Raw genomic sequence first — 27080 nt, 5'->3', positions numbered from 1 at the left:
TAAGCAACCAACTGGCTCTCAGGTTATTCTCTTAACTAGTACACTGTTCTGGAGTCTCATTTAAGTTCATTACCATCATTTAAAATACATACAATTTTATATAATGCTCAATCTGAAAGTGTAAACCCACAGCAAATCCAGCCAAGTAAAAAAATTAACAGACTGACTAAAGATTAATATCTGGTTAAAGATTAACAGATGTGACTAAAGACTAAAAATAAATATGCATGGTTTACTTGAAATAATACACGCATACAAGAATAAAAATAAAATTATTTCTGCAGGTAAGAAAAATATTGACTTTTATGTTAAACTTTGTCAGTGAAATAATTGCAAGATAATCTAATGGTAATAGTAACAATATAAATACATGAACTTGCATTTATACAGGTACACATCTAGGTATCTAACAGAAGATACTTAACTGAACAGATAATAATATAGTAAGTGCACAATTCATGTGATTAAAGAGACCAGCCAGCAACTTAGTTTTGTATCCTGTTATTGACACATGCAAAGAACTTGCCCCAATTTCTCATTAAGGTTGTCCCAAAAATAGTCTTCCTGGGAAGGAAAGCATACATCCGCAATACTGATATGTAAGTCAGCAGAATTAGGAAAAGTCAGCGGTAGACACTACTTACTGTAATTTGTGACTGTCGGGGGAGACTTGTTGCAGTTGGTGTAATAGTGATGCTGCTGGTGATTTTGTTGACAGATTTATTTGGTGTTCCATTTGGAGTTCTGTTATCTTGCACAGGAGTGCAAGGATTATTGTTTTTTACAGAATTAGAAATAGTTTGTGCATAAGGATTTCCTAAATGAATGTGTATTTTATTATCTTCAGTAGTTATTACATTAGAATTAGAACTGTTGGATCTTTGAAACTGCACAGATGGTTGCCTTTCGGGCGATACTTTGAAGACAGTGTGCTTGTCAGCCATTTCCAAGGACACTGGTGAAAGTAACTGCCCTGGGGAACTTCCACTTGTCAAAGCCAAAGGAGACCTTGTTCTTTCAGATAATATAGAACCACATGATTCAGGGGCTTCAGATCTAGCAAAAGTGGTCATAGTAAGAGGTGCCATCGTTCGATCTTGAGCTGGGTAGACATCAGGAACTTTAGATTTTATAGGAGTTAAAGACTCATTTTGAATTATAGTTATCCTTTGCTTTGATGTGCCACAATTGGGTATCACAGCTGTACTAGTAAAAGAGTGAGAATTCCCTGAAGTTGGGCTTGTTATTTCAAGCATGGCTGTATTTTGCTCATGGTCTGGAGTAACCTTTATATGAAGAGGCTGGCCTGGTGTGTGGCTTAAAACTAAATTTCCAGGCTGAATACAATTCCCATTCTGCTTAGCATAAATTCTTCCATTTTGAATGTGGCTTTCTTTGGACTTCATCCATGGGATCCAAAGTTTGCTGTTATTTGCTACATTTGCAATGGAACTATTGTATTTGAAAGATATCATTGGTTCATCGTCATTATCATCATCTTCATTATCGCTGTCTTCATATAAATGTCCATTTATGACAGCCCGTTCCAAAGGAACTAGACTCTTGTAATCAGGTGGTTCATTATCAGCTGGTTCTGTTTGTACTTCCTTGGAGGCAACTTGTAAGTCAGAGATTCTCCTTCCATTGAGACTTGGTCTCAGGCTCTTACTGAAACGCCTATACCTCTCCAGTTCTTCGTTAAGAGTTTCCATTTCTCTGCCTAATTCTTTGTTTTTATTTTCTTGATGAGTAAGTTTCTTTTGCAAGACTCTCTGGTCTTCTCTTAAATGACATATTAAATCTTCTGTTGCCATATATTCATGAATTTTCTCCTTCAGTGCATCTACTTCTCTTGAAAGATGACCTGACTTGGCTGTTTCTTCCTTAAGTTTTCTGAATAATCTCTGCTCGTGGTTGCATTCTGTTTTTTCTGCTAACTTATACCGTGCCAGTTCTCTCTTTACTATCTCAAGTTCTTCTGATAAAAATCTGGCTTTGTCTTGTTCATTTACATATCTCCGTTCTAAAGATTCAAATTCGTCTTCAGTTTTCATGAGATCATCTTCTATGGCCTTCATTTCTTTAAGTTTATGTTTTAGCTTCTCAATTTCCTGAATTAGTTCTTTAATCTTGTTGTTTTCTTGCTGGAAAGTTGGGTTCAGTTTATTTTTAAGAAATTCTTTTTCTATAGCTTCTAAGGACTGAAGCTTTTTTCTTAGCAAATTCATCTTAGAGGAAAGATCGTTTCCCTTCTCTTCCTCTGTTTTCAGTTTGTTTTTCAATTCATCTCTCTCCCTTGTAAGGTTGGACATTTTTTCTTCAGCATCATTTTTAAATTTTAATGCTTTCTTGCTCTCTTCAATCAGTTTTTCTGTAACTGACATAACTTTTTTTTGTTCCAACTGCAGCTGTAAATTTGCAGTCTGTATCTTTTCTTCCATTTGTTTTATTTTTTCATTCATTGTTTTCCTCTCGTCTACAAGCATTACAGTTAATGATTTCAGTTTAGACAGATCTTCCTTAAGCATGAACTCTGTTTTTTCTAATTTATTCTCAGTCGTTTCAAGCTCTCCTATGCGAGCTTTTAGGCCATCGAGATCCAGTGACAGCTGCTTTGTTAATGTTTTTTCTTTTTCAAGGTTACATCTTAAAGAGGAACATTCCTGTTTGCTCTTGGTGAAAGCGTCCTCCAGTTTCTCAAGCTCCATAATTCTCTTGTTGAGTCTATCAACTTCTACTTTAAAATTTTTACTTTGTGTTGTTTCTTTTTCTAGTTTCTTATGAAGCTCTCGGCATTGCTCTTCCAATTTTATGAGTTCCTCATCTTTTCCTTCCATCTCTAGGACTCTTTTCCGGAGCACCTCCACTTCAGACATAAGGGTAGAGTTTCCACATTCCCCTCTGTTGATTTTCTCTCTTAGATCTTGCAGTTCTTCTTCTGCCTTTCTTAAGGATTGGTTAGTTTCTTCAAGTTCATCAACCTGTCGACTAAGAACTGTTAATTTTAAGCGGAGCTGACGATTTTGGCTCTCTTCATTGGTTAATTTGGCCATTGTAGCTTCCTGTTCTTGGGAAATCTTTCTAATTTGTGTTTGAAGTTCTGCTTTCAACCTGAGAGCTTTCTGCTCCTGTTCGTGGGCTTTTGATTCTGCAATGGAGAGTTTTTCATGTGCTTGTTCTGTAGAGGTGGTTAAATCTTGAATTTGTTGAGTTTGCTGACTCAGCTCTTCTGTTAAGCGTTGTTGTTCATCCACTACGATTAAAGTGAATGTTCTCAGTTTTGTTAGCTCCTCCTTCAGTTTGTTTATTTTCTTGCAGTTTTCCTTTTCTCTTTTTGCTTGATAAACTGCATCTTGTTCAAGGAGCTTTTTTAATCTGAAAAAAATGAAACAGTTGTAAAAATACTTAGAATATTAATAGAGGATTGTGTGCTACACCGGGAAAGAAAAATATCCAGCAGAAGGATTGCAAACCATTTTATATCACTACCAAGAAAGCTATACAGATGTTTTCATGATGCCTTCAGAAACCAACCTCAATTTGAAGGATAAATGTCATATTTTCTTTTGAAAATTTCAGAAATGTATATATTAGTTTTATAGCAGTTAGGTAGCTTTTTCTAAACACGAAAACAATTTTTTTTACTGCATTCATCTTCCACTAAAAGATCCATATTTTGTAATCTGTTCCTTTACCTACATAATAATTAATTTCTTGCTGTTGTGCCTTAAAACTACTATTAAAATATTTTAAAGTGGCATTAAATAGGAGCTCCAGGTAGTGTCAGATGGCATGGATCATCTTGATTTCTACATTTTATCATTCAGATAGAGCTTTGGGATGAAGAATGTATTAATATCACTTAACTGCCTTTTGTGATAGATAACTGATTGGGACCTTCATGAATCTTAATAAAATGGGCCACTGAATCATATTATATTGTTTTAGAGTTTTTGTCTTAATAAATGTGAAAATACTGCTAAACTGTTGCTTTTTCTTTTCTCTTGATTTAAACACACATACACGTATGCATAGGCACAGGTTTACGCATGGACAGACACAGAGAATTTTTTTATGGATCATTTGGAGCTTGTTATAAATACTTAAATATAAAGAAATATCTCTATGGCCAAGAAATCAGTGAATCATAGGTAAGCAAGAAACAGGTGGTTTGGACAATAAAAGGCACTCATACTTGTTTGTGAACACAATATTTTTCCCCACTAAACTGATGAAAATATGTAATGTCCACATGCTTTTCATAAAAAACAGTGGAATTGATAAGTAACCCAAATAAATGTACTCAAGTGGAAGTCCTAACATATTGTACATTGTTTATGTTTTTAAAAAACTAGCTCAACATCTGTAGTTTTAATTTTGGTATAAAATTGGGAGTATTCCTGGAAGAATTTTGCCATCCTACTTATTTCAAAAGAAAATTCATTCAGGACTAAAAACAGGGAGGGTCTTAACATGTTGGAAACATTTTCCTTCTTAGTTAAGAAAAAAGATGATGAAATTAAAATCTGGTGGGAATAAGTAGCTACTCTTGTATCCCTGAAATACATCTGTTTTAGAAAGAAAGGAGCTTATGTAAAATCACTTTGTAAAGGAAGCATAGATGATTCAGTTTAATTCAGTAGCTAGTACTATGAAAAAGAAAGAAAAATGTTCTTTCTCTATGAAATATAATGTATAAGCATAATACTGTATGTTATTATTGACATCTAATATATTACTAAAACTCTTATGTCTGTAATCTTTAACTGAACGAAACAGTGCATCATGGAGCAACAATTTTTAAAGGAAGCTTAAAAATTAGCTCAGGTGCGCTAAGATACAAATGCATCCAAAATCCAGGATGCATAACTCAAGTATTTGAAGTTTGGCAAATTGTATAAAAATTTGATGACATAAAAATTACCATAAAGGTTTTAATGCAAATGTGTATTCCTATGATCAGGTCCTGATGCTTGATTGTACTATACAGCATGGGCTACTTTCAAGGCAGACACATCTTTGAATATTTCCCTGAATTTTTATGAAGTTTTCTACTACATAAGAAGCTCTGCCATTGTTGAAGGAATCTAGTAAAGAAATATTTCTGAAATGATGACCCATTGGGTCACAGTTAAAATGATAACAGCAAGAATAATTGTGGTACTGACGGTGTGAAAGTCATTATTAAAGTACAAAAAACATTTAGAGAATTATTGTATGTTAATAAGTTTTCTGAATTTATGATTTTTTATTTGAATAAACTGCATGCATTTTTATATATAAATACATTATAATATAAATACTGTAAAAAAAGGTAAACATTTCTCTTGTCCAGTTGACTCTAGGGAACAGTGCTCATATCCATTTCTTAGTTGAGGGAGCCAACATTGTCTGAAGAAGCTTCTGTGGTCCTGTGGCCATGACTATATGCCGAGGTGCACAGAACACTATTAATTTTTCACTGAAGTGGTACCTATTTATCTACTTACATATGCATGCTTTCGAACTGCTAGCTGGGCAAGTACCAGGAATTCACCCTATTGCATAGCATTTGGGTCTCAAACCCAGGCTGTCAGTTTTCCAGCTGACAAACTCAACGTAAATTCTCTGCAGTTTAAAATATTTTTATCCTGCCTTTACACTATATTTTTAATTATATTATTCAAATATAAACTAAATTTACAATGGATGAATGAAAGGTTCAAAATATTCTTTAAACATAGGTTGGCAACTTAAAGCAGAACCAAGACTAAAAAATTATTGAATTTCTCAACAAAAGTTATTCATAGGTCTTTCTGGTTATACACATTGTATTACATTTTTAGTTTTAAATCCTCCACCTCTGATTGATGGTTTTCTTGATGGTGTAGAACAGGGTGTCAAACTGCCGGCCCACTAGCTGGATGCGTCACATGAAGGCCACACCCACCCAGCTCCACAAAGGCAAAAAAGTCACGATACATCATGATACATCACGTGACATGATCGAGTTTGACACCAATAGTGTAGAATATTCAGTTGCTCATAAAACCAAACTGAATAGTTGTTTATTTGGCAGGGATTAAAATTAAACATATAGAATACCTGACAACTGGCATAAGCAAGCATGAGATAGTAAACTAAAGGCATTAGACAATTGAATAAGGAAAGAAAGTCAAAACACACAAGAAAAAAACAAAAAATATAAAATGGGCAGATTCAAAGAAAATAATATTTAAAATCAGCAGAGTAGCAGACTTTACTACTAAGAGAAAAAGAATGAAATAATGATAGTGTTACTCAAGAGACAAAGTTTATAATTTATATATTATATATAATACAATGTGTGTGTGTGTATATATACCTATATACTTACACACGTTCTTATACGTGTGTGTGCTCCTATGGGACAAGCCCGCCTCACCTGTGCCAGCAGAGGAAGGTATGCTGCAGTTCCCGTCAGTCAACGAATTCTGGCTTGTAAGGTCCAGGAGAAGAGCCTTCTCTGCTGTGGCCATGGCCCTTTGAAACATCTTCCCCTGAGGTGTGATTGGTTCCCACCCTCCTGATCTTCTACAAAAGCCTGAAGACCTGGCTTTGCCAGTTGGGTTGGAGTCCTAATGGAGGAGTACCACACTGGAGGTGGTTGATTGACTAATAGCAGCTTTCCCCCCCTTTACATCCTGTTCCTTTCCTTCCCATCTTTTAGTTTTAGTTATAATCTATATTTTAATTGTGATTTTATATACAGGTGAAACTCGGAAAATTAGAATATTGTGCAAAAGTTCATTTATTTCAGTAAAGCAGCTTAAAAGGGAAAACTAATACATGAGATAGACTCATTACATGCAAAGCAAGATAGTTCAAGCCATGATTTGTCATAATTGTGTCATAATTGTGTCATGAAAACCCCAAATCCACAATCTCAGAAGATTAGAATATTACATGCAATCAATAAAACAAGGAGTGTACATAGTACAATATCGGACCTCTGAAAAGTATAAGCATGCATATGTACTCAGTACTTGGTTTGGGCCCCTTTTGCAGCAATTACTGCCTCAATGTGGTGTGGCATGGAAGCTATCAGCCTGTGGCACTGCTGAGGTGTTATGGAAGACCAGGATGCTTCAGTAGCGGCCTTCAGCTCTTCTGCATTGTTCGGTCTCATGTCTCTCATCTTTCTCTTGGCAATGCCCCATAGATTCTCTATGGGGTTCAGGTCAGGCGCGTTTGCTGGCCAATCAAGCACAGTAATCCCATGGTCATTGAACCAGATTTTGGTGCTTTTGGCAGTGTGGCCAGGTGCCAGGTCCTGCTGGAAAATGAAGTCAGCATCCCTATAAAGCTCGTCTGTGGAAGGAAGCATGAAGTGCTCCAAAATCTCGTGGTAGACGGCTGCGTTGACCCTGGACTTAATGAAGCACAGTGGACCAACACCTGCAGATGACATGGCTCCCCAAATCAACACAGACTGTGGAAACTTCACACTGGACTTCAAGCATCTTGCAGTGTGTGCCTCTCCATTCTTCCTCCAGACTCTGGGTCCTTGGTTTCCAAATGAGATGCAAAAGTTAGACTTTGGACCACTGAGCAACAGACCAGGTCTGTTTTTCTTTAGCCCAGGTAAGACGCTTCTGATGTTTGTTGTTCATGAGCAGCTTGACAAGAGGAATACAACATTTGAAGCCCATGTCCAGGATCCGTCTGTGTGTGGTGGCTCTTGATGCACTGACTCGAGCCTCAGTCCACTCCTTGTGAAAGTCCCCAACACTTTTGAATGGCCTTTTCCTGACAATCCTCTCCAGGCTGTGGTCATTCCTGCTGCTTGTGAACCTTTTTCTTCCACACTTTTCCCTTCCACATAACTTTCTATTAATGTGCTTTGATACAGCACTTTGGGAACATCCAACTTCTTTTGCAATTACCTTTTGAGGCTTTCCCTCCTTATGGAGGGTGTCAATGGTTTTTTGCACAACTGTCAGGTCAGCAGTCTTCCCCATGATTGTGATTCCTACTGAACCAGACTGAGAGACCATTTAAAGGCTCAGGAACCCTTTGCAGGTGTTATGGCTTAATTAGCTGATTAGGAGTGGGACACTTTGAGCCTAGAATATTGCACCTTTTCACAATATTCTAATTTTTTGAGATTGTGGATTTGGGGCTTTCATGAGCTGTATGCCATAATCATCACAATTATGACAAATCACGGTTTGAACTATCTTGCTTTGCATGTAATGAGTCTACATATTAGTTTCCCCTTTTAAGCTGCATTACTGAAATAAATGAACTTTTGCACGATATTCTAATTTTTTGAGTTTCACCTGTATTAATATATATATTTATTGTTTTATTTTGAGGTTGTAAGCTACCCAGAGTAGCTTACAACAAGATTGGGGGCAAACAAACCACGTGTCAATTTTGCATATTAGAACATAGACTCTAATAAATTATACTAATTTGTTAGGAACCAGTTACTTAAGTTCAGTTCTGAAATTGCATGTAACAGTCCAATCAAAAAAAGTTACTTGGTAGAAAACTTTAAGTCCTGCGTTTTGCACAAAGCTTTTTGATGATACATCTATTTACATGCACACACATCCACGTCTCCCTTATATACACTTGTAGACAACCATTTTCAACCTCTTTCATCCAAAGAAGAATATATCCCAATGGAAAGTAGAACTGTTGGATTTTTGCTGCTAAAACTGTAGTCTTTTTGCTGGAATTAAATTGGGAGCCAAGTAACTTCCCTTTTTCTCCCAGTAAAGGAAATAAAAATTACAGTGAAAAAGGAAGCTTGATGATTTTCACTCTTTCATTTTGGAAGAAATCTATCATTTCCTTCTTTCTACAGTTAGTGGCAACTTCTGGATGTCACATCCTTGCCTCCTAATTCTCTCCGTATGAATAACCCAAGAAAAAGACCGTGACAAATTGTGTACTGAACATACAACAGCATTTAAATTGGTTGACACCCTCATTTAGGTTATATTGCATAAGTATCTCAATATATCTGCAAGTTATACTTCTAGTCCTTGTAAAAGCTAAAAGGAAACACAAATCTTAACTTGAAAAACTTAAACCAAACAGGGTCAGTCAAGCCTTATTCTTTACCCATTCAGCTTAGATGTTCTTATAACACGCATGTTCAAATGTAATAAGAGATAATGCCATTCCTTAGAAGAATTAGTGATTTTGATTTAATATTTAACATGGTATTCTATCATTGACAAAAGTGTTCAAAACTATTAGAAAAAGACTAGCCTTAGAATGGTTGAATGCTAGGAAATAATAAGTAATTTTACTTATAATAAAATATAAGTAAAAAGCTGTATTTGAATCCCCATTCAAATTTCATTTTTGTACCACATTATATTTATATAGCTAAAATATTTGAAGTACCCTATTAAGAAAAAATTATCCCAGCAAGGTAACAAAATAAAATAGCCATCAATAAGACAAATCTAATTGCAGATATGGGGGGGAAATCAAAACAAGCATATAGAGACATCATACCATATGTTATACAGATAGTCCTTGACTACAACAGTTCATTCAGTGACTGTTCGAAGATACAATGGCACTGAAAAAAGTGACTCATGACTTTTTTCCCCACACTTAAGGCTGTTGCAGCAGCCCCATGGTAACTTTGTAAAATTTCAGAAGCTTAGCAACTGACTCAAATTTTATAATGGTTTCAGTGTCCCAGAGTCATGTGATTACCTTTTGTGATCTTCTGGCGAGCAAAATTAATGGGAAAACTAGATTCCTTTAACAACTCTATTGCTAACTGAACAACTGCAGCAATTCACTTAACAGTTGTGGGAAGGAAGTCATAAAATGGGACAAAACAGGTTCGCATCCCACCAGGCTCAAGGTTGACTCAGCCTTCCATCCTTCCGAGGTAGGTAAAATGAGGACCCAGATTGTTGGGGGCAATTAAGCTGACTTTGTAATAATGCCGCTTGGGGTGTGTGTGAAAGCCCTAATAAGCAGGCATATACATAGAATGAAGGCTACTGCTAAGCTTGTAAGCCGCCCTGAGTCTTCGGAGAAGGGCGGGATATAAATGGAATTTTAAAAAAAATCCTCGCTTAACAAATGTCTCAATTAGCAACAGAAATTTTGGGCTCAATTATGGTCATAAGATGAGGACTACCTATATAATGGCCACTTCATTTACAAATATCTAGTGGAACAAATGGGCTTTAAAAGACATATTCTACATTGGTCAAAAAGTCTGTCTTGACGGAGAATATTCCATTTTACTGTCTTCTCTTCAGAGAATATCTTACATTATCATTTAATGTTTTTCACTAATGGTAGAACAATAGCATATCTTTGTATACTGCCCAGATCTAAGGAAACTGGCCTGCTGATGTAGTGAAAAAGTTCTTTTAAATACTCAGGTTCCAGCTGATTAGACATTCTAGTCCACCATCTGTACCTTTATTTGATTTGGAAAGGTACAAAATAGTAAGGGGAACCAAAAAACCCGATTTTGGATTAATAACTTCCTATTTGCCACACTGTCTAATGAAACAAGAGTTTCTGAAATATTTGAAAGATTGCCTTTTAGATAATCTCCGTAAGCATACTTCCCTAACAGGGAGCAGATTGCCTTACAAAGAGCCACTGGATCATATTTAGCAGATTCCATAAAGGCAAGTTATCAATGTGAATGCTCAAATGTGAGTTTGTGTGCTCTGGTAATACTCAAGACAGGGTTTAAGCTAGTAGTACTTTAGTGATTAGGTCTGTTCTGCTCTGCATCTCATTGAACTCTTCTATAAATCAGGAAGTTACAGCAGTGCAATCCTGTCTATTTCTCCAGACCTTATTTTAGGTAAATGGAGTCTGAAACAAACTTCCCACCATCTCATCAGGTTATTCCTCAAGTGTTTCTGAACAGGATTTATTATGTGCTTTGGGCAGACTGATCTAATAGGTCCATCCTCAATGTAGATAGGATTAAAGCTCTAGCCGTGGTGGCGAACCTATGGCACACGTGCCACAGGTGGCACACAGAGCCCTGCATGCCATCGCCCTAGGCCTTCAGCTGGGTTTTATAAAACCTTTTCACTTTAGGCCTCTGCCGCCATGTGCAAAAAAAAAAGGTTCAATCAATCAAATTCAACTTCTCGTGGGAAAAAAAAATCTCGCAAAGTTTGAATTGATTGATCGAACTTTTTAATTCCCACCCAGTCTGCTGTTACCACCGCAGCAAAGCCCACCCAATGGGCCACACCCACCCGGCACCTGATGATACATAAGTGGGTTTTGGGTTGCAGTTTGGGCACGCGGTCTCTAAAAGGTTTGCCATCATTGCTTTATAGCAATCAGACCATAATCTGTAAGTGACAAGGGGCGGAGTTCAGTGTTTCGTTTTCAGAACATGTCACATCTTCCCCAATACAAAACAGATCTAGTGTGTAACATCCCAAGAGTGTCATGCCCTTGATAATATTAGTCAAGTCCAAGCATGTCATGGACTCTTTGGCTAATTCAAATGCCAATATCATCAGTTGAGAGAACTCCAAATTTATTTGTTCAATTTATATGCCTGTCCACATGTTAATTTTGCATATTTTTAGGGAACTTTAGCTTTCAGACATTTTCTTGTATCTCTAAACTTTTCTCTTTATTTAGGGTATACGTTGATAGTTGAGACTAGTTTTAGGAATCTTCTCCAATGCGAAGTTGGTTCTGTTCATCCATGTTTGCATTAGCAAAAACGTATACTAGCACAATATTGGATGTCCCCATTGCTGAACCCTATCTCATGTATATTGTCTCTGTTCTGTTTCACTGGTAAGTGCTGTTCACGGAACATATGACAAAGTGAAGAGTTCATTCGTCTGACTGTGCTGTTTTACCTCAACTGCACATCTTTAGATGCCAGGAAAAGCATCTACCAACCATCACAAAAGGGACAAATATGGCTGTAGGATTCTGTCTATTAACTCTCCTGTGCACTTCTTTCTATAGCCTATTCTTTTTTTAATCAAGCAGGGTGTTGGTTTTTTTACAACAGTCGAAGTTCTGAATGTAGCTGAGACAAAAGGGAGGTCGGTCATCTCAGCTTTGCACTGTTTCAATCTGTTCAGCAGAGCTAAGTAGTTCATGTTCACTGCTTTTTCATTATCCTGTTCTGCTGTCTTGGTATTGCAGACCTGCACTAGACTGAGATGGGCAGAATAGTTAAACATTTACAATATGGTTGGAATGAGTAGTCTACCACTACTGCACAAGTAACAACACAATGCTGCTATAGGTATCCAGCTCTGTACAGGGACAGTGGTAGAATGATTGCAGACAAAACTAAAGACTTCTCACATCAGCTCAAAATGGCTTGTAAATTTTGGTCTGATACCATCCATACAGACATCAGAAACAAACTAATTTACCACTATTGTAAATCATGGTTTGGACATAATTTGAGTCCTAATTGTTATTACAATATGTTAATGAGTGAATGATAACTGTTGAACAAAAGTGTTGTCTTATTTCCTCTTCAGCTTGCTTGGGAATATGTATGAGATTCTTGTCTTTTTTTTCTTCTCATGGGCAGATTGATTCTAGGCCAGAAAAGCAACAAGTAATTTTATTTAGAATAGTCAAAACTGGAACTCACTTAACTTTTACATCAGCAAGGAAATTACTGTTGTGCAGATGGAAGGGTAACAGGAGGAAATGGAAAGATTAGACACTAGAGATGTGGGATGGTGGTGAGAGCACAGGACTATGAGGAAAGATCTCCTGAGTTTTAATTCATCTATCTTTGCCTTCTTTGTGCTAAAATTAAACTTGCCACTTAACATTTTCCATGAGAACAGACTGACTTCATGTTATCTATATTGATCTTACTCTCATTTAGCTATTTCTGTTATATAAGTGGTTGACTGATATGCTTCTGAATTGTTTAGTATTAAACATTTCTTTAGTTTTAAACTAGCCCAGAAGATTCTGCTAAGGCCCGTTTCCCCTCTTCCCCACCAGGCCACCAAACCACGAAGGTTTGGGACCGCTGCTTTACAGCACTCTCTAAGTGGTCAGCATATTGTCCCCAACAATTTGGGTCCTCATTTTACCAACCTCAGAAGTCAGCCTGCAATACTGCATTCTAACCACTGCACCATCATAGTTCCTTCAGTAACAACTCTAACAACTCATGCTGCTCACAGGATTTACAGATAATAAAATATTATTTTACAATAATATTTTCAAGAATTGTACTTTATGGCCCCTTTTTTTAGAAGCCCTGGCCACAGGATCAAGCTTCAGATATTGAAATGGCCACGTAATAGCAGGAACTCCCCTTCTTTTTCCATTCTCTTTTCCTGTGTAACTGTTTAATTTCCATGGTCAGATAACAGCACTTTAAATATTTTTGCTTCAATACTACTAAATTGGTCCTTACTCCTACCCTTGAAAGTGTGCTCACATTCCTATCTGTATTTGGAATTACTGCTAACTCTATTGGTAGCAGATTTTCATTGGGTATGGAGAACCTATAATCCCACAGATGTTCTCAAGTCCTGCTCCATTGGCCATGCCGATTAGAAAATGTAGCTCAATTACATCTGGAGGTCTATAGACTCCCCATGCCTATTAAGATAATAGACCAAGAGATGAAGAGTTTGAGGTATGGAAAACACTAGAGAAGACATACGGTAAGTATGTAAACTAGGCCATACTGGTGAAGGCATATTCTCTTAATTTATTTTACAAATTTGCTGGGGTAGCATGGAGGGAAATCTTGAAAGTTATGTTTATTCCTTGGAGAAAAGTCAGGAGCTAAATGTAAGTGTTTTATAATTTATTTGACCAAGTTTTTATTTTTATTGAAAGCAATGAGAAGTTATTATCCAAAGGCAGAGGCTGATGTACCATCAGTATGCTGATGATACTCAACTTTACATCCCTACTTTGGCCAATGATGTAATGCTCTGAAAATCCTGTATCAGTGTCTGTATCAGTTGGATGAAGATGGCTCCAGCTCAACCCAAGCAAGACTGAATGGATTAAGGTGTTGGGGTTTGTGGTTCTGGGGACTTTCCATCTCTTGTTCTGCATGGGCAGAATTTATTAGGGGTCTTTATAGACTTACAACTCCTGTTTGAGGAACAGGAGGAGGACGTTTTGGCAAGGTGGGTCTTTGCACAATTATGTATTGTATACCACAAGTAGGATGTTCCTGGTTTGGGACATCCTACTTGCAATCATTTATGCCTTGGTATCTCTCAGAAGGATTACTGCAATGTGCTGTACTGAAACTGCCTTTAAAAAGTATTGGAAGCTTCAATTGGTGCAAAATGACGCTGCATAAGCAGTTATGTATGTGCCTCAATCAAATCATATTACACCTATGTTCATGGGTTGCAGGTTCAGTTTAGGGTCCTGGTGATAACCTATAAAGCTCTTGATGGCATATATTCATGGCACTTTCCCAAGATGAAACTTCATCATATTATACATGATTTGGGTTTGAATTAAAAATGTGAGTTGATACTATATTCTGTATTATGAAAACCTTTTAAAACATCATAAAATTTATTACAACCTGGGGCAAATCGATCTTCCTCAATGAGAAGTGCATATAAGAAGCACCAAGGAACAATGTTGTTGTTTAGTATTAAGTGATATCCAAACTTATGTAATTGAAAAAACTATGGGAAGTGAAACCAACTGGCATAATTTATCATGTTGCTATGTTGTAGCACTGTTCATATGTATTACAAAATGGAAATGTTCCTCATCTCATGGACAACATCATTTAAATCCACACAATTTACTGTAATATTAATATAATTGTAGCATTGCTATTCCTGTCCACAATCTTTCAAGCTTCTGTCTTTCAAGCTCTTGTAAACATAACCATCCATAAAAACTGAGTTGCAGAGTTACAAAGATTTTGTGGATGTTGAACAAGAATAATTGGAAAGAGAATTAATGTAATGTAGATACAGCTTTGTGCTGTATTGTATAGAAACAAAACTCCTGTGATAAGCAATACTTAACCCCCTGATTTGAGAGAATTAAGCAAATCTCTCATGGAACTCAGATACTTAAGTTTATCTAATATTTTAATATCATCTAATATAATTTATTGTTAATCAAAATAATAAAATAAACTTTATCAAGTTTCTGCTATTCAATTGTTTTAGACTGTATTTCCTACAATCTCCAACCAAAATATTAGCCATAATTGATTGTAAGAACTGTAGGCCTACATTTCTGCATGGCACTGAGTAGAGGAAAACTTGATTTGTAGTTTTGAAAATCAATCTGTTGGTGAAATTCTAAAAACAACTGATGAGAACCAAATAAAACCTTGGTATCTGAATGGAAACTTTTAACCATATAATATGTGCTATAAACCTCTAGTTGATGTAGTGATTAAACAAAGTGATTTTAAATAGAATAAATGCAGTTTATCCATTAGTGCTTAAATTATATTGTAATTATTTCCATTTCCTGTTTTCAAAAGTTTTTAAACCAGATGACTGGAAAAAATGATTGTATTTCACTTGCTTTCTCAGCAAATCAAACTTTTTGATAGTGTTATATTTTTTTGCTTTATTTAGCCTGATAATCTTTGTTTCAGAGAATGTTGTTTTCTTAATCCAATAATATTTCGGTAAATTAATAAACAGTAAAATGTTGGATATATTTTTTAAAATAATTGTTAATTATGCAAAATTTTGGGGCAGCATATTTCATGGTTTTACAAATCTAACTAAAATATGGTGGATACATTCTTTAAAAACGCTCCTTAAAAATAATAGTCTTTTAAAATCCCAGTTCATTTGAATTAGTTTATTTTGAAAATCAGTAAAGTAAGTTGCTCTAACTTCCAACAAAATAGCCTGAAAGGACCAAAAGAAATAGGGTTATTATTCATCATTAATTAGTTTAAAATCTTAGAAACTATTGCTTTATGTTTGGTTAGTTTACCAGATAAAGGTGTCATCATAGCAGTGAAGAAGATTTTATTAAGAATAGATTATGCAATTTATTAATAAAACAAAAATATTTTCAAACAGTATACATATTCTTAAAGATGTATACCATTGTAAGCATGTCCTTGATAAATTCTGCAAGCTAACTGCTGTTTTCTAAAATATTCAACTCAGTCTTAAAATTAACATTGTTTACATCTAATTACCTTTGTGGGCATAGCAATTGTTGTTATTGTAATTTGAAGAGATCTATTTTCATGTATAGATAGTTTGACAAATTTTGTATATTGTAAGATAGGTAATGAATATAGAATTGGAAGAATTATCTGAATAAATGTAAATAAAATGTTCAAATGTATTTCCATCCTTACTCCAAATAATAAGTGTTTGTGTTTTACATATCTAATTTAGTTTGCTTCAGTCTTAATCTTACCATGAATATGTAACTGCTGATATAGGAAACATAGTTTTGTATTGTGACTGTCCTTAGTACCAGGTAGTTTACATTGATCATTACCTTGCAACAGCATATGTTATACAGAGGAGAAAAAACAGTTTCTAATATAAAACAACTTTCTTGAAAATCATTTCTAAGGTTAAAAAATCCTTAAAGCATATATAATTGATTTTAAAAATGAATTAAAATGGTAACAGTAATAATTATCTTACTGTCAATGCTACTGTTTTGATTTATAATTTACATTTTCCAAACTTAAAACTACTAAAGCTGCTCAAAAGCACAATACATCTTAGTGAATACGTGTTTCTACATGCCTATAACATATAACATGATGTATTAAAAAAAGCTGCTACAACTTTCTTCATACAATTACAAACTCACAGTCTTCTCCCAGTTTAAAATGCAGTTATGACTCTGTCCAGCACACACTTGGAAATTATGTGTAATTTCTAGCTCTCCCCTTTTCTTAATTTAATGCTTCAGTTATGTCTTGAAAATAACTTTTTATGCTTAGGAGGAGAACCGGAAAGTTGTTTGGTATTATAATTGATCTCAGCATTAAGTCCAAGCTGTGCTGTGAAAATAATATAAAGTGAACCAACTGATTTTTTGAAGCAAAATGCCTATTGGCTGCTAAAAGAAACTTCTTCCCACAGTCTCCCTCTTACCTTAAGCAAATGCACTGAAGAGTTCTTGATTTAATTATTGCTCAGTAGTGTTCAGATTTTGTTTCTCTTAGGCATTAGGGATGTGAGCATTCCAGCAGTTACACGAAACAATGAGAGAGAAACTCTCTGCTTGCCCAAAGCCTATGAAGCATTACGTCATGGCAATACCTTATAAGGAACTCTATATTGTGCAGTCTCATTCTGTATTTAGTGTACTTTAGTGATAACCAGAACTACAAATATGTGTATTTGTGCGTGTGTGCATGCATATTTATGCATGAGTGTGTTTTTCTGGCTTGAAATACTTTGAATTGTGAAACATTTCATGTGTCAAGATTGATTTGTGGCCAAAATGAATGCACTGAAAAGTTTAGAGGAGTTAATTCTCATTACTCATAATAGGATAGTGAAGTGGTAGCAGAGCAATATTTTAATTTTTTTGTTTTTCCCCCCATAACACAACTGGATTTGTTTAATTTTTATTTTATTTTTTGAGTTACAGAGGTTGCGGGGGGGAACACCCAAGCTTAGCTGGCCTCCTCTGAGAAAAGTATGAACATCAAGCCTTGTTGCCTTGTGTTTTATTTCCTGATGATGTAACTAGAAAACAATTCTTCAAGTATGATGGGAAGGCCAGATGAGAAACAGGGGTGTGTTGTGTGTAAAAAGTGCATGCACTTTTTCCTTTTAAACCCATTTTTAAACTTTCTTTCATTTAGTATATTTAGGATTATTAATTAGTTGGTATTAGTAAGATTTTAATAAGGTTTTATAGATAACATTCATTTGATCTACAATCAGGAAAAAAACAACAGGCTTCAATTTACAGAAGAATGAATTTTCTATTGCTTTACAAATAGAAATATGTAAGAAAAAGATTGCAGCAAATTCATTAAAATAATTAACTGGTTAAATCTTCTGCATATTAATGAAAGTTTAAAATTGTATAATTTTTTTTAAACTGTATGTACTATATACTACATACTGTACTATACTACATAGTATATACTGTATTGTACTATGCTAAATGCATTGGCCTGAATCATTTAAGTTTAGTCTTTTACAATGCCCAAAATTTATTAGAAATGTTGTAAAAGATTGAATTGAATTTACTTCCAAATAAAATGAATTTAGGATTGTGGTCATGGTTGGTTACCTACATGTGTTTTTATGCTCGCATAAACATTGTAAATTGTATGGTAAGTATTAAAGGATTAATGCTGTGTCATAGGGACTGAAGCTTAACTTTCTAAAGATGTTTCACATAATAAAAATATGAATATTTCAGTTTAATCTACATATTATGAAGTTCTCCATATTCATTTTAAAAAATACAGTGTTTGATAAATATACTTAAAAATGCCATGTTCCATAATATTCTGAAAGCAGAGTCTGGAACTGGCAGCTTCTTCCAAGCAAATTTGTCTGTGAACCAGATTGTTATTCTCTTGCCTCTACCTTTGAAAAATATATTGGTAACTACTAGACAGGATTCAATTTTTTTTACTTGCAGTACTACAATAGAATTCTGCCCTTCTGTGGGCCCCCCTCCTATTAATTTTGACTTGTTCTTGGTTTTAGGCATCTGGGAGTAGAGAGAATTATATTAATATTTTCTCCATTTATCGTAATGCTCTTCCATTTAATTATTTATTGAAGTATTGAAATGCGCATTATTGGTTTATTGGAATAGAAAAATTCTGAAAATTTCCTAGTGGAAAAGCAAGATCAAAAATTAAAAAATAAATTGTAATGATACAGCTTTCTCATAATATCTGCCCTCTCCCATTCCCAATATGTTGTGTATATGTTGATATAAAGAATGATTTAAGTTTGCGAAGAGATAATGGGCTACAGTGATACAAATGTGGAAAAGAGAGGAGTTGTGAACCTTCTACTTTGCAAAAAATTGGCCACTGAAAATATCCTCCAGAGAATATTCATTCTGATGGTAATCTTTCACATACAAAAGGAATTGGAATTGGTAAGATCATATTTGTTTTTCTCAGCTATTGAGTGAATATTCATATACAGGTAAGATGTTTTGCATAATTTCTAATCTGAATACAGATTATAGTGCATGCTGGAAACCTCTTATGTTTACCATTAATTATTGATACACTGAATACTTCGCATTACAGTTTAAATACAATCATCAGAGATTACTGTTTGCAGCTGGCCGACAGAGCAAATATTACATAATGCTTTAATACAGGAAATGAAGAGCATGTCTCATTAATACTGAGAGAAAGGTTTGAGTAAAAGTTTCTAGAAATAAAAACTTCAGTTGGGTGTTCATGTGGTGCATCTGGACTAACTACAAAAACATAAATTCTATGTCCCTGTCATTTGTTTTCACATTAGAAAAAAATGATAAAGTGTTGTGCTCATTGTTATTTGCTATTCAATATACATTGTTTTTATTAAGTGTGTATTATTTACTGAACAATTACATTATTTACTTAGTTTTCTTTTTTTTTAATTGAATTTTCTGCTTTCTGTTTTAAAAGTAGCCATATTCCTATTCAGTCTGAAAAGACAAAACCCAGATAAAAAGACAAAGGCAAGCTAGGAAAAGGGCAGATGGGATTTCCCTATGGCACTATAAAAGAAAATAATATTCAGTCTCCTGCTAGCTCTTCCTAATAGGAGTTTTGTTTATAGACTCTACTTCTTTAGGAATGTAATCTTCAGGGAACACCATGTTCATTCTTTATTTGCTGGGAATATCTATTTATCAGAAAGGATAACAAACTACATTTATTTGGGATAATAGGGCTTTGCATGAAGAGTCTAAGTTCTGAGCACCACGATGCCTAGACACTCAACTTGGAACACATTAATATCCCTGCTTCATCTATCTTTTTAATTAGCTAAGAGCCTTTTAATTTCCAAAGAGAGAATGAGAGATAGATGCTGCAAAACAAAGCACTATTTGTTAGTTACTTCTGTATTTCCCATAATATTTTTGAGCTTCATTTTAAGCCCAATAAAGAAGAAAGGGGGTGTAGCCATTAGTTTATTTGGAAATTTCTGCACATACTTGGGGGGAAAAGATGAAGTACAGTTAGAAGGAGGAAGATATGAAATGTAATTAGGGGGGAACAGAAGGAGTTGCAGACCACATGGATATGAGGACTAGAAAAGAAACGAGGAACATTTTGCCTGAGCTAGAAACACCTGTAATTTAGTTATCTGTATATTTCTGTTCTTTTGATGTGTTTTAGGACTAAATTTGTGCTATGTATGCTTTGTGTGAATGCACCTTTCACTGAACATCATCAGTTTGCCTGTATATATATGACTCTACTCTTCTTTTCAGTTGGAAAATGGGCATTTGACTGTTGATGACTTCCAAGACATTGGTGAATGGACACTTTCTACTTGAAAGCTATTTTTATAGCCTTCATGACAGGTTCTCTAAGTTTGAAATGTGTGTCCTGGTCCAAAAACTTGTATGGCCTCTTCTCTAATCTGATATACAAACTTCCAATGAGTTATTTTGAAGTGGGATAGACTATATTTTACATCTTACGCTTATGATTCACAAAAAATGGTTGGGTGCAATTATTACTATTGTTTTATTTTTAAAAAGAGCCACATAGATATATAACTAGTGATATGGTCAAAGCCAGGATATCTCAAGGATGATTTTCATGAATTTGTTGTCAAAAGTGCTTCACAGCGAACAATATCAGAAAATCCATAATACTATAAAAAATATATGGATGTTTAAAGTCCAGAAGAAGGCAACAGCATCTCTCAGTTATATCATGCCATAGACACTATTTGTATCCATGTAAACTTGACTTGAAGATAATTTTGATATTAAAATCCACATAATTTCTTACACATATTTATGAGAAAAATGCCATCTATCAATAAAGCTTCCAGAATAATTAAAAAACAAGGCAAAATCCAAGAATCAAAAATAAAATCTTGTAGGTTATAGAATATTTCATTTGCTATGATCCAGTTCAGAAGAATAGCCAAGCATTAATTTTAGAACTGTAAATAATACAAAAATATGGTAGAATTTTATTAGATTTATAGTAATACAGTAAAAGATCCAAATAATGTGATCTATTTATATAGCAATAAGATTATTTTCTATACCAGAAATAAGTCTTACAAAATGCCATGAATTGAACTTTGTCAAAACACTTTGAGGTCCTGTTTGGCGATTGGACTTGGTCTTTAGGACAAGAAATACTGAAGGCAGTTATGACTTTTTCTCCCTATATCAACCATATTAGTTAAGTCAATCAATCAATCCCTTCTTTCATTCCTATATATCTCACATTTACTACTTGAATCTTTATAACCACTTGTTTTTATAAATATTTTTGATATGTTCATGATTATTTTTAGCCAATGCTTAGAATCAGAATAGTACTGGAGAGATTAAGATTCATGTGTCTGTTCCCTTATCATTACTTCTCATACACAGACTCACTGGATTATTATGAGTATAAAACAACAGGACTGAGATGGAAAGTCCAGACACAAACCATAATAATATGCACAGAAGTCTCAACAGGAGATGACAAATAAAACATGTTGCTATTTGCTATTATATGACAAATAATACACCATATCATGTGTTTCATTTTATTTTTTGCTTTTAATAAATATTGTATAATAAATGTTTCTTTATATGCAGGACTTCCTTTATATCTGTTTATGTGAACCTCGTCTTTAAAAATGTCACATTTTCCTATAAACTAGCTCAAATTACAACATAGTGATACAGTGAAAAAAATAGAGCTTTACAAAGTACCGGTTTAGGTATTGTTACAGAAATAACTCTCCTTGTTTTATTGAATGCTGAGGGCAACATTTTTATGTTATGATGTCACTTTTTATGACACTATTATAACATTTTCTTTCTGTAAAAAAAATTCTAAAGCAACTTCATTGGAAGCATCCACTTCTATTTCCTGTTTTAACAATACATTTGATTTTAATATTTTATATAATATTACCTAATACTACATTGAACTGTTGAATTTTTCAGCTCTGTAGCATCAATTTCATCATTGGCAGTGGTTCTCAAATATTTTTGGCAGAAGACTTTTGGCTACCTATATTTCTACAATTCAGATTGCAGTAATAGAGTTCATAACCATCTGTCAATAATTTGGCTGTTCAAACACTTTGTTTCCATGAGTTAAGGATAGGTAGGTAAAGGCAGTTTAATACAGAAGAGTTAAAAAAAAGTGGGATCTTACAAATAAGCTGTAAGAGGAAAGGCACTATTTTAGCTGCTGACTCCATCTAAACAATTCCTGTCTCCATAGAAACTAATCATAGTTTTTAAAATATTGTTGTACTTGTAAATATTATGGCAGGATAGAATACCACAGAATCAGAGAAACTAGAGCTAAAGCCTGATTAGGTCATTGTGACCCCTGCGTGCCAACACAAAGTTGCTCCTTTTTATTATTTAGTCCAGTTTATTTTGTCTACTCAGTGATTTCAAAGAATTTGGGCATCAAGGTTTTATTTTTTGTGTAACTTAGTTGGAGATAAAAGTATTCTGCTCCATGAGGCAGTTATGTGCATTGGTTAGGAAATAAAGAACATATTAGGAAAGTCTCCCGGATTTTTCTTCAGTTTATAGGTATTTAAAATCATGTATTTTTAATTAACAATTTTTCAATAAGGACAGACAGGATAAGCTAAAACAGAGTGTGTCATGGCTTAGTGTGATATTTTTAGCTATCTGAATTTCTACCTGATATTTAATAAAATAGATCATAGCCTCCTTCTTGACAACCTTGAACAAAGTAGGATGCCAAAGTCATGGGATTTGATAGTCTCCTTCTTGCACTGGTTAGACTGCATTTGGAGTGCTGTATCCAGTTCTGGTCACTATAGTAGAAAAAGAAAGCTAAGGATCTGGAAAGAGTGGAGAGAAAAACAACAAAAATGTATGGGCTTGGAGATCAGGCCCAATGCAGAATTTGGTATATTTAGCCTAAATAAGAAAAGGCTAAAGAAAGACATGACAGCAGTTTTCTAATACACAAAAGGATGTCATAGAACATGGAATAAGGCATTACAAGGTTACTACTCTTGGGAGGGAGGAGTCAACTTGTTAATTGGTCTGTCATTGCCTGTGAAAGATCAGATTCCTAGCTTGAGATATTTGATCCATCCTTGTTATTGGAGAAACTGCTAAAGCTCATTTTCTGTGGACCTGACTAAACCAGAAGATCAAGGTCAGATAATGTTACATTTTTGTCATGAATCCTCGCCTGTTGTTACAACATCTCCATTTTTCTTCCAATCTGGGTTGCTCGTGCATTCCTTTGATCTACAACTGCTACCATAAACCACCTTTTCCAGCTGCTGAAGCAGAGACTGCTGCTGATAGCCCCCTCACATTGTATCATTTTTCTAGATCAGCTGGAATAAGTACATTGAGATGCAAGTCCCCAAATTTTGAGACAACATAGGGAAAAAAGTGACAACCAAATGAACGGCTCAGTTTATTAAACTACACTCAATCTTAATTAAATTAGGTTTGACCAAAGAGAGAAAGACTGTCTCTTGTTTACTAGAAAGAGTTTACTAGATCTGATAAAATAAAATTAATATCCCAAAACGACTAAAACTGTGGAGACAGTTGCATGGGTTTCATGTTTTGGTAGTTGCAGATTAATAGGAAAGTGTAAATTAATTTGGCATGGAAATTTGGGAATTTGTGAAAAGAAACATAGGGATTGGACTTACAATTTGCCTTGTACAGGATGCACCTCTGAAACTTGCGGTTTTCTGCTAGGTACAAATGGAAACCCATTCATGTAGGTTCAGTGACAGATTTTATTGGCACCCCTGTCCCTTTTTAAACAAACTACATTTAGTTTTGCAGTGCCAACAATATATTTGTACTTTGGAAAGTTGCAAATGAAAAAGAAGAGTAACATATTTTCCCAAGCAGAATTTGCTGGGCTCATTCACACATCTTCCTAAACTATGCTGTAATTAGGCTTATGATGTTGCCAAACCCAGAATATGGCTGACATTGTGCTTAAATTTTAGTCAGAATCTACTACTGTGACTTATCTCAGGTTTTCATACTTTAAAGTCTAAGCCCAGATGTTGTCCAATCCTTCCACCTTCCATAGAATTGGCAGTACAAAAAGTCTTTAAGCAGTGTTAATCATGCAGCATTGTCTCTGTCTCTGTGGATTCCTTAAAGGCAAAGTCCTTTATAAAAACAAAGGATAAATTCCTGTACTCTAAATGCTGATGCTCTGACTCAGAGGTAATCTCCATGTACCTGGATTTTTGTTTTCTAAGAACAGATTAAAAAACAACATATAAGTAATGACCTACCGGCAACTACAGTAGAAGATGGGGTAACATCTGAGTAGGAGAGAAATAGTAAACATCTGAGTTATTTGGGATTCTTTCTAAATGTACAAGCTAAAATGCCCATTGCAATGCCCTCTTCAGAAATTAAGGCACTTCAAAATTCATGGATCTATACCCACAAGCAAATTAAATGTAGTGATTTTTCAGATTACTACTCAGTATTTCTTACTTGCTACTTAGATACATGGTAATTTTGTATTTCATTTTAAGATACTGAGGTAAAGTGACCGTACTGGTAGAGGAAAATATTTGTAGCTCAGAGTTTAAATGAAGGGTTCTTGGTGAGGTTTTTTTGCTGTTGATGTTACCTGGTTTGGATAATGAAACATCTGCAAGAAAACAACCAAGCTCAAAGACCACCAATCACCCCAAAAGTGAACTTGCTGTTATCTTAATGTATCTTGCTTTTGTTAATGTTTTGATTTCTAAATGTAGTCATCCCCATTGTAGAATTAAGATACATTTTTAAAGTAGAAACCCATGCCAAAATTCCCAATATCAAACTAAATTTGAGGATCTGTTACTTCAGTAATAATTTAATTGTGTTCTAAGACTGAGAGAAATACACATTTTCTTAAAGAAATAAGGATGACTATGTGCTGATTTGAGCCAAGAGGCTCTGTGATACAGTACATCATTTCTTTGTTTTTGTCTTAACATAATGCATGAATTCATTCTATTATGAGAGGAATAGATGGCCTTTTTGTGGCTAGTGGACAAATTTTTGGTGGTTAGGACTGCAATTATTACTTTACTGGTAAACCAAGGGCTACAGTGGGCAGGGTAATGATTCAGAGAACGTGTCACATCACATATTTAGATTTTTGTGGGGAGGTTTGGTCTTACATGTGTTATTCTTATTTTACAGCTACACTGCAGTTTTCCTTCTTCAAATGCTATGTTACTATGATACTGCTTTCAACAGTCACAGTAAGGGGGGGCTCTTGGGTTGCAAAAGAGACTAGCAGCCTCATGCAGACCTGCAGTATATAGCTGTGATTTAATGATATGTGGTCAAGCCATAACGCTCACAAATCATGATTTAAAAATTCTAGCAAAATGTGTGAACGTGTCATGAGAAAACCATCACTACACATATATCCTACGAATAATATACATGGTATTTGAGGAATATTTGTGTATCTATTTACTACTAAAACTCTTGTCATGACCTCTAATTAAGTAAAAAGGTGCATCAGAGGGCAACAGTTTTTGAACCAAAATAGCTCAAATGGGCTAATTTACAGAATGTGTCCAAAATCCAGGACCAATGACTCCAGAGGGGATAAAATTTGGGGAAATTTTGGCTTCTTCTGTGCCACTAGCTGCTACTAGGCTGTTCTTGTGGTCACATATTCTGTGACAGATCCCAGCCAATCTTGCAATATCTCGCTCCCACCCTACCTAGTAGCAGCAACTTACCTACAGGACGGGAAGGGAAGGGAAGGGAGATTGATGCTTTGATGCTTCTTTCCAGATTTCAACAAGGAATCTGGAAAGTCAGTGGGGAAGCTGGTAGGAAATTGAAGTTGCCCCTGGTTCCACTGCTTTTTTGCCCATGATTTGTCATTCCATTTTTCTGTTTAGGAAAATATCTCTGAAACGATGACCCAGTGGATTGTCTAGTTTTGCTTTAAATTTTTATAGTTCTATTTGTTAAAAATCTAGTGTTATATTAATAGAGTAACTTGGTTACTGAAATATGAAAGGCTTGAGTTAGTTGTTGAACCTAAGTATGCATGTAGGAGACATCCTGATTTTGCACTGGGTAAGATGCATTTTATACCTGGTTGACAGATGTATGGATTATGCTGGATCATTTTGATTTGAGATGTAACCTTTCTTCTGGGTTATATGCACCATTTTGAAGTGTTTTCAAGTTTGTGTACAGACACAGTAACAAAGTAAAGGTAATTTAACTGGGAAATGAATACACTTTGCATAATTTATTCCACATTTTTGTTTTTAATTGAACAATTTAATTAATTTTCCTCCCCATGGGAGAGAGACAAGAGCACTGAAGCTTTACTTAAAAAGGATCGATTAAATGTGTGGAAAAATCCAAGTCCAAAAAAGAGAGCTGTTTTTTAAGTAAGTTGCTAAAGGGAACTTTTCTCAAGTTCCCTTTGAACTCTGTAGTTCCTACATGAAGTGTTTCCATTCATTAAAATTCTTTTTGAAACAAATTGGAAAACGTGTTTATGTGTACAGCTATTTTGTTGTTCTTAGGGGTAACTCTGGACCTTTGGCCCACTTAAAGTTTTCAAGGGGGAAGATTCAATAAGATAAAATTGTTGGATGAATTGTTCAATTGCTATTGATTTGGGGATTTTATCAGTATGTAAAATATATAGTAAACACTAGTAAATTTCTAGTGAACTGATAATAAATTTTATCTTCTATGCTGCCACAATATTTCTGACATTTTTGAACATATAGCTCTTAAGTTAATATCTAGAATTGAACAAAAATATTTTATCTCCTATTCTCTAATATTTTATCTTTCCAGCTACCAAATTCTAAGTATCTGTTCATATCCTAAATATCCTGAGCAAAATTATTTGTTGAGAAATTTGTACTGAACTGACATAGTGCTTAATATATTCCACATTCAATATTCTGCAGAAT

At 34.8% G+C, this 27080-nt stretch overlaps 2 protein-coding genes across 4 annotated transcripts in view; one reads left to right on the top strand and one right to left on the bottom strand.

The window, feature by feature from the left end:
* Positions 1–17164, bottom strand: part of LOC308667959 (filamin A-interacting protein 1-like) — a 29708-nt gene extending 12544 nt beyond the window's left edge. Inside the window, exons 1-2 of the mRNA XM_081327599.1 lie at positions 17070–17164; positions 645–3375 (exon numbers count right to left, since the gene is read on the bottom strand). Coding sequence (XP_081183725.1) covers positions 645–3053 — 2409 coding nt within the window. The 5' untranslated portion in view covers positions 3054–3375; positions 17070–17164. The remainder of the gene's footprint in view (positions 1–644; positions 3376–17069) is intronic.
* Positions 1–27080, top strand: part of CMSS1 (cms1 ribosomal small subunit homolog) — a 161933-nt gene that overhangs the window by 15150 nt on the left and 119703 nt on the right. The window lies entirely within an intron of this gene.

Source organism: Vipera berus (genome assembly GCF_964194415.1).
Source record: "Vipera berus genome assembly, chromosome: 4".
Lineage (NCBI taxonomy): Eukaryota > Metazoa > Chordata > Lepidosauria > Squamata > Viperidae > Vipera > Vipera berus.
This window is presented reverse-complemented; position numbering and strand designations above follow the sequence as displayed.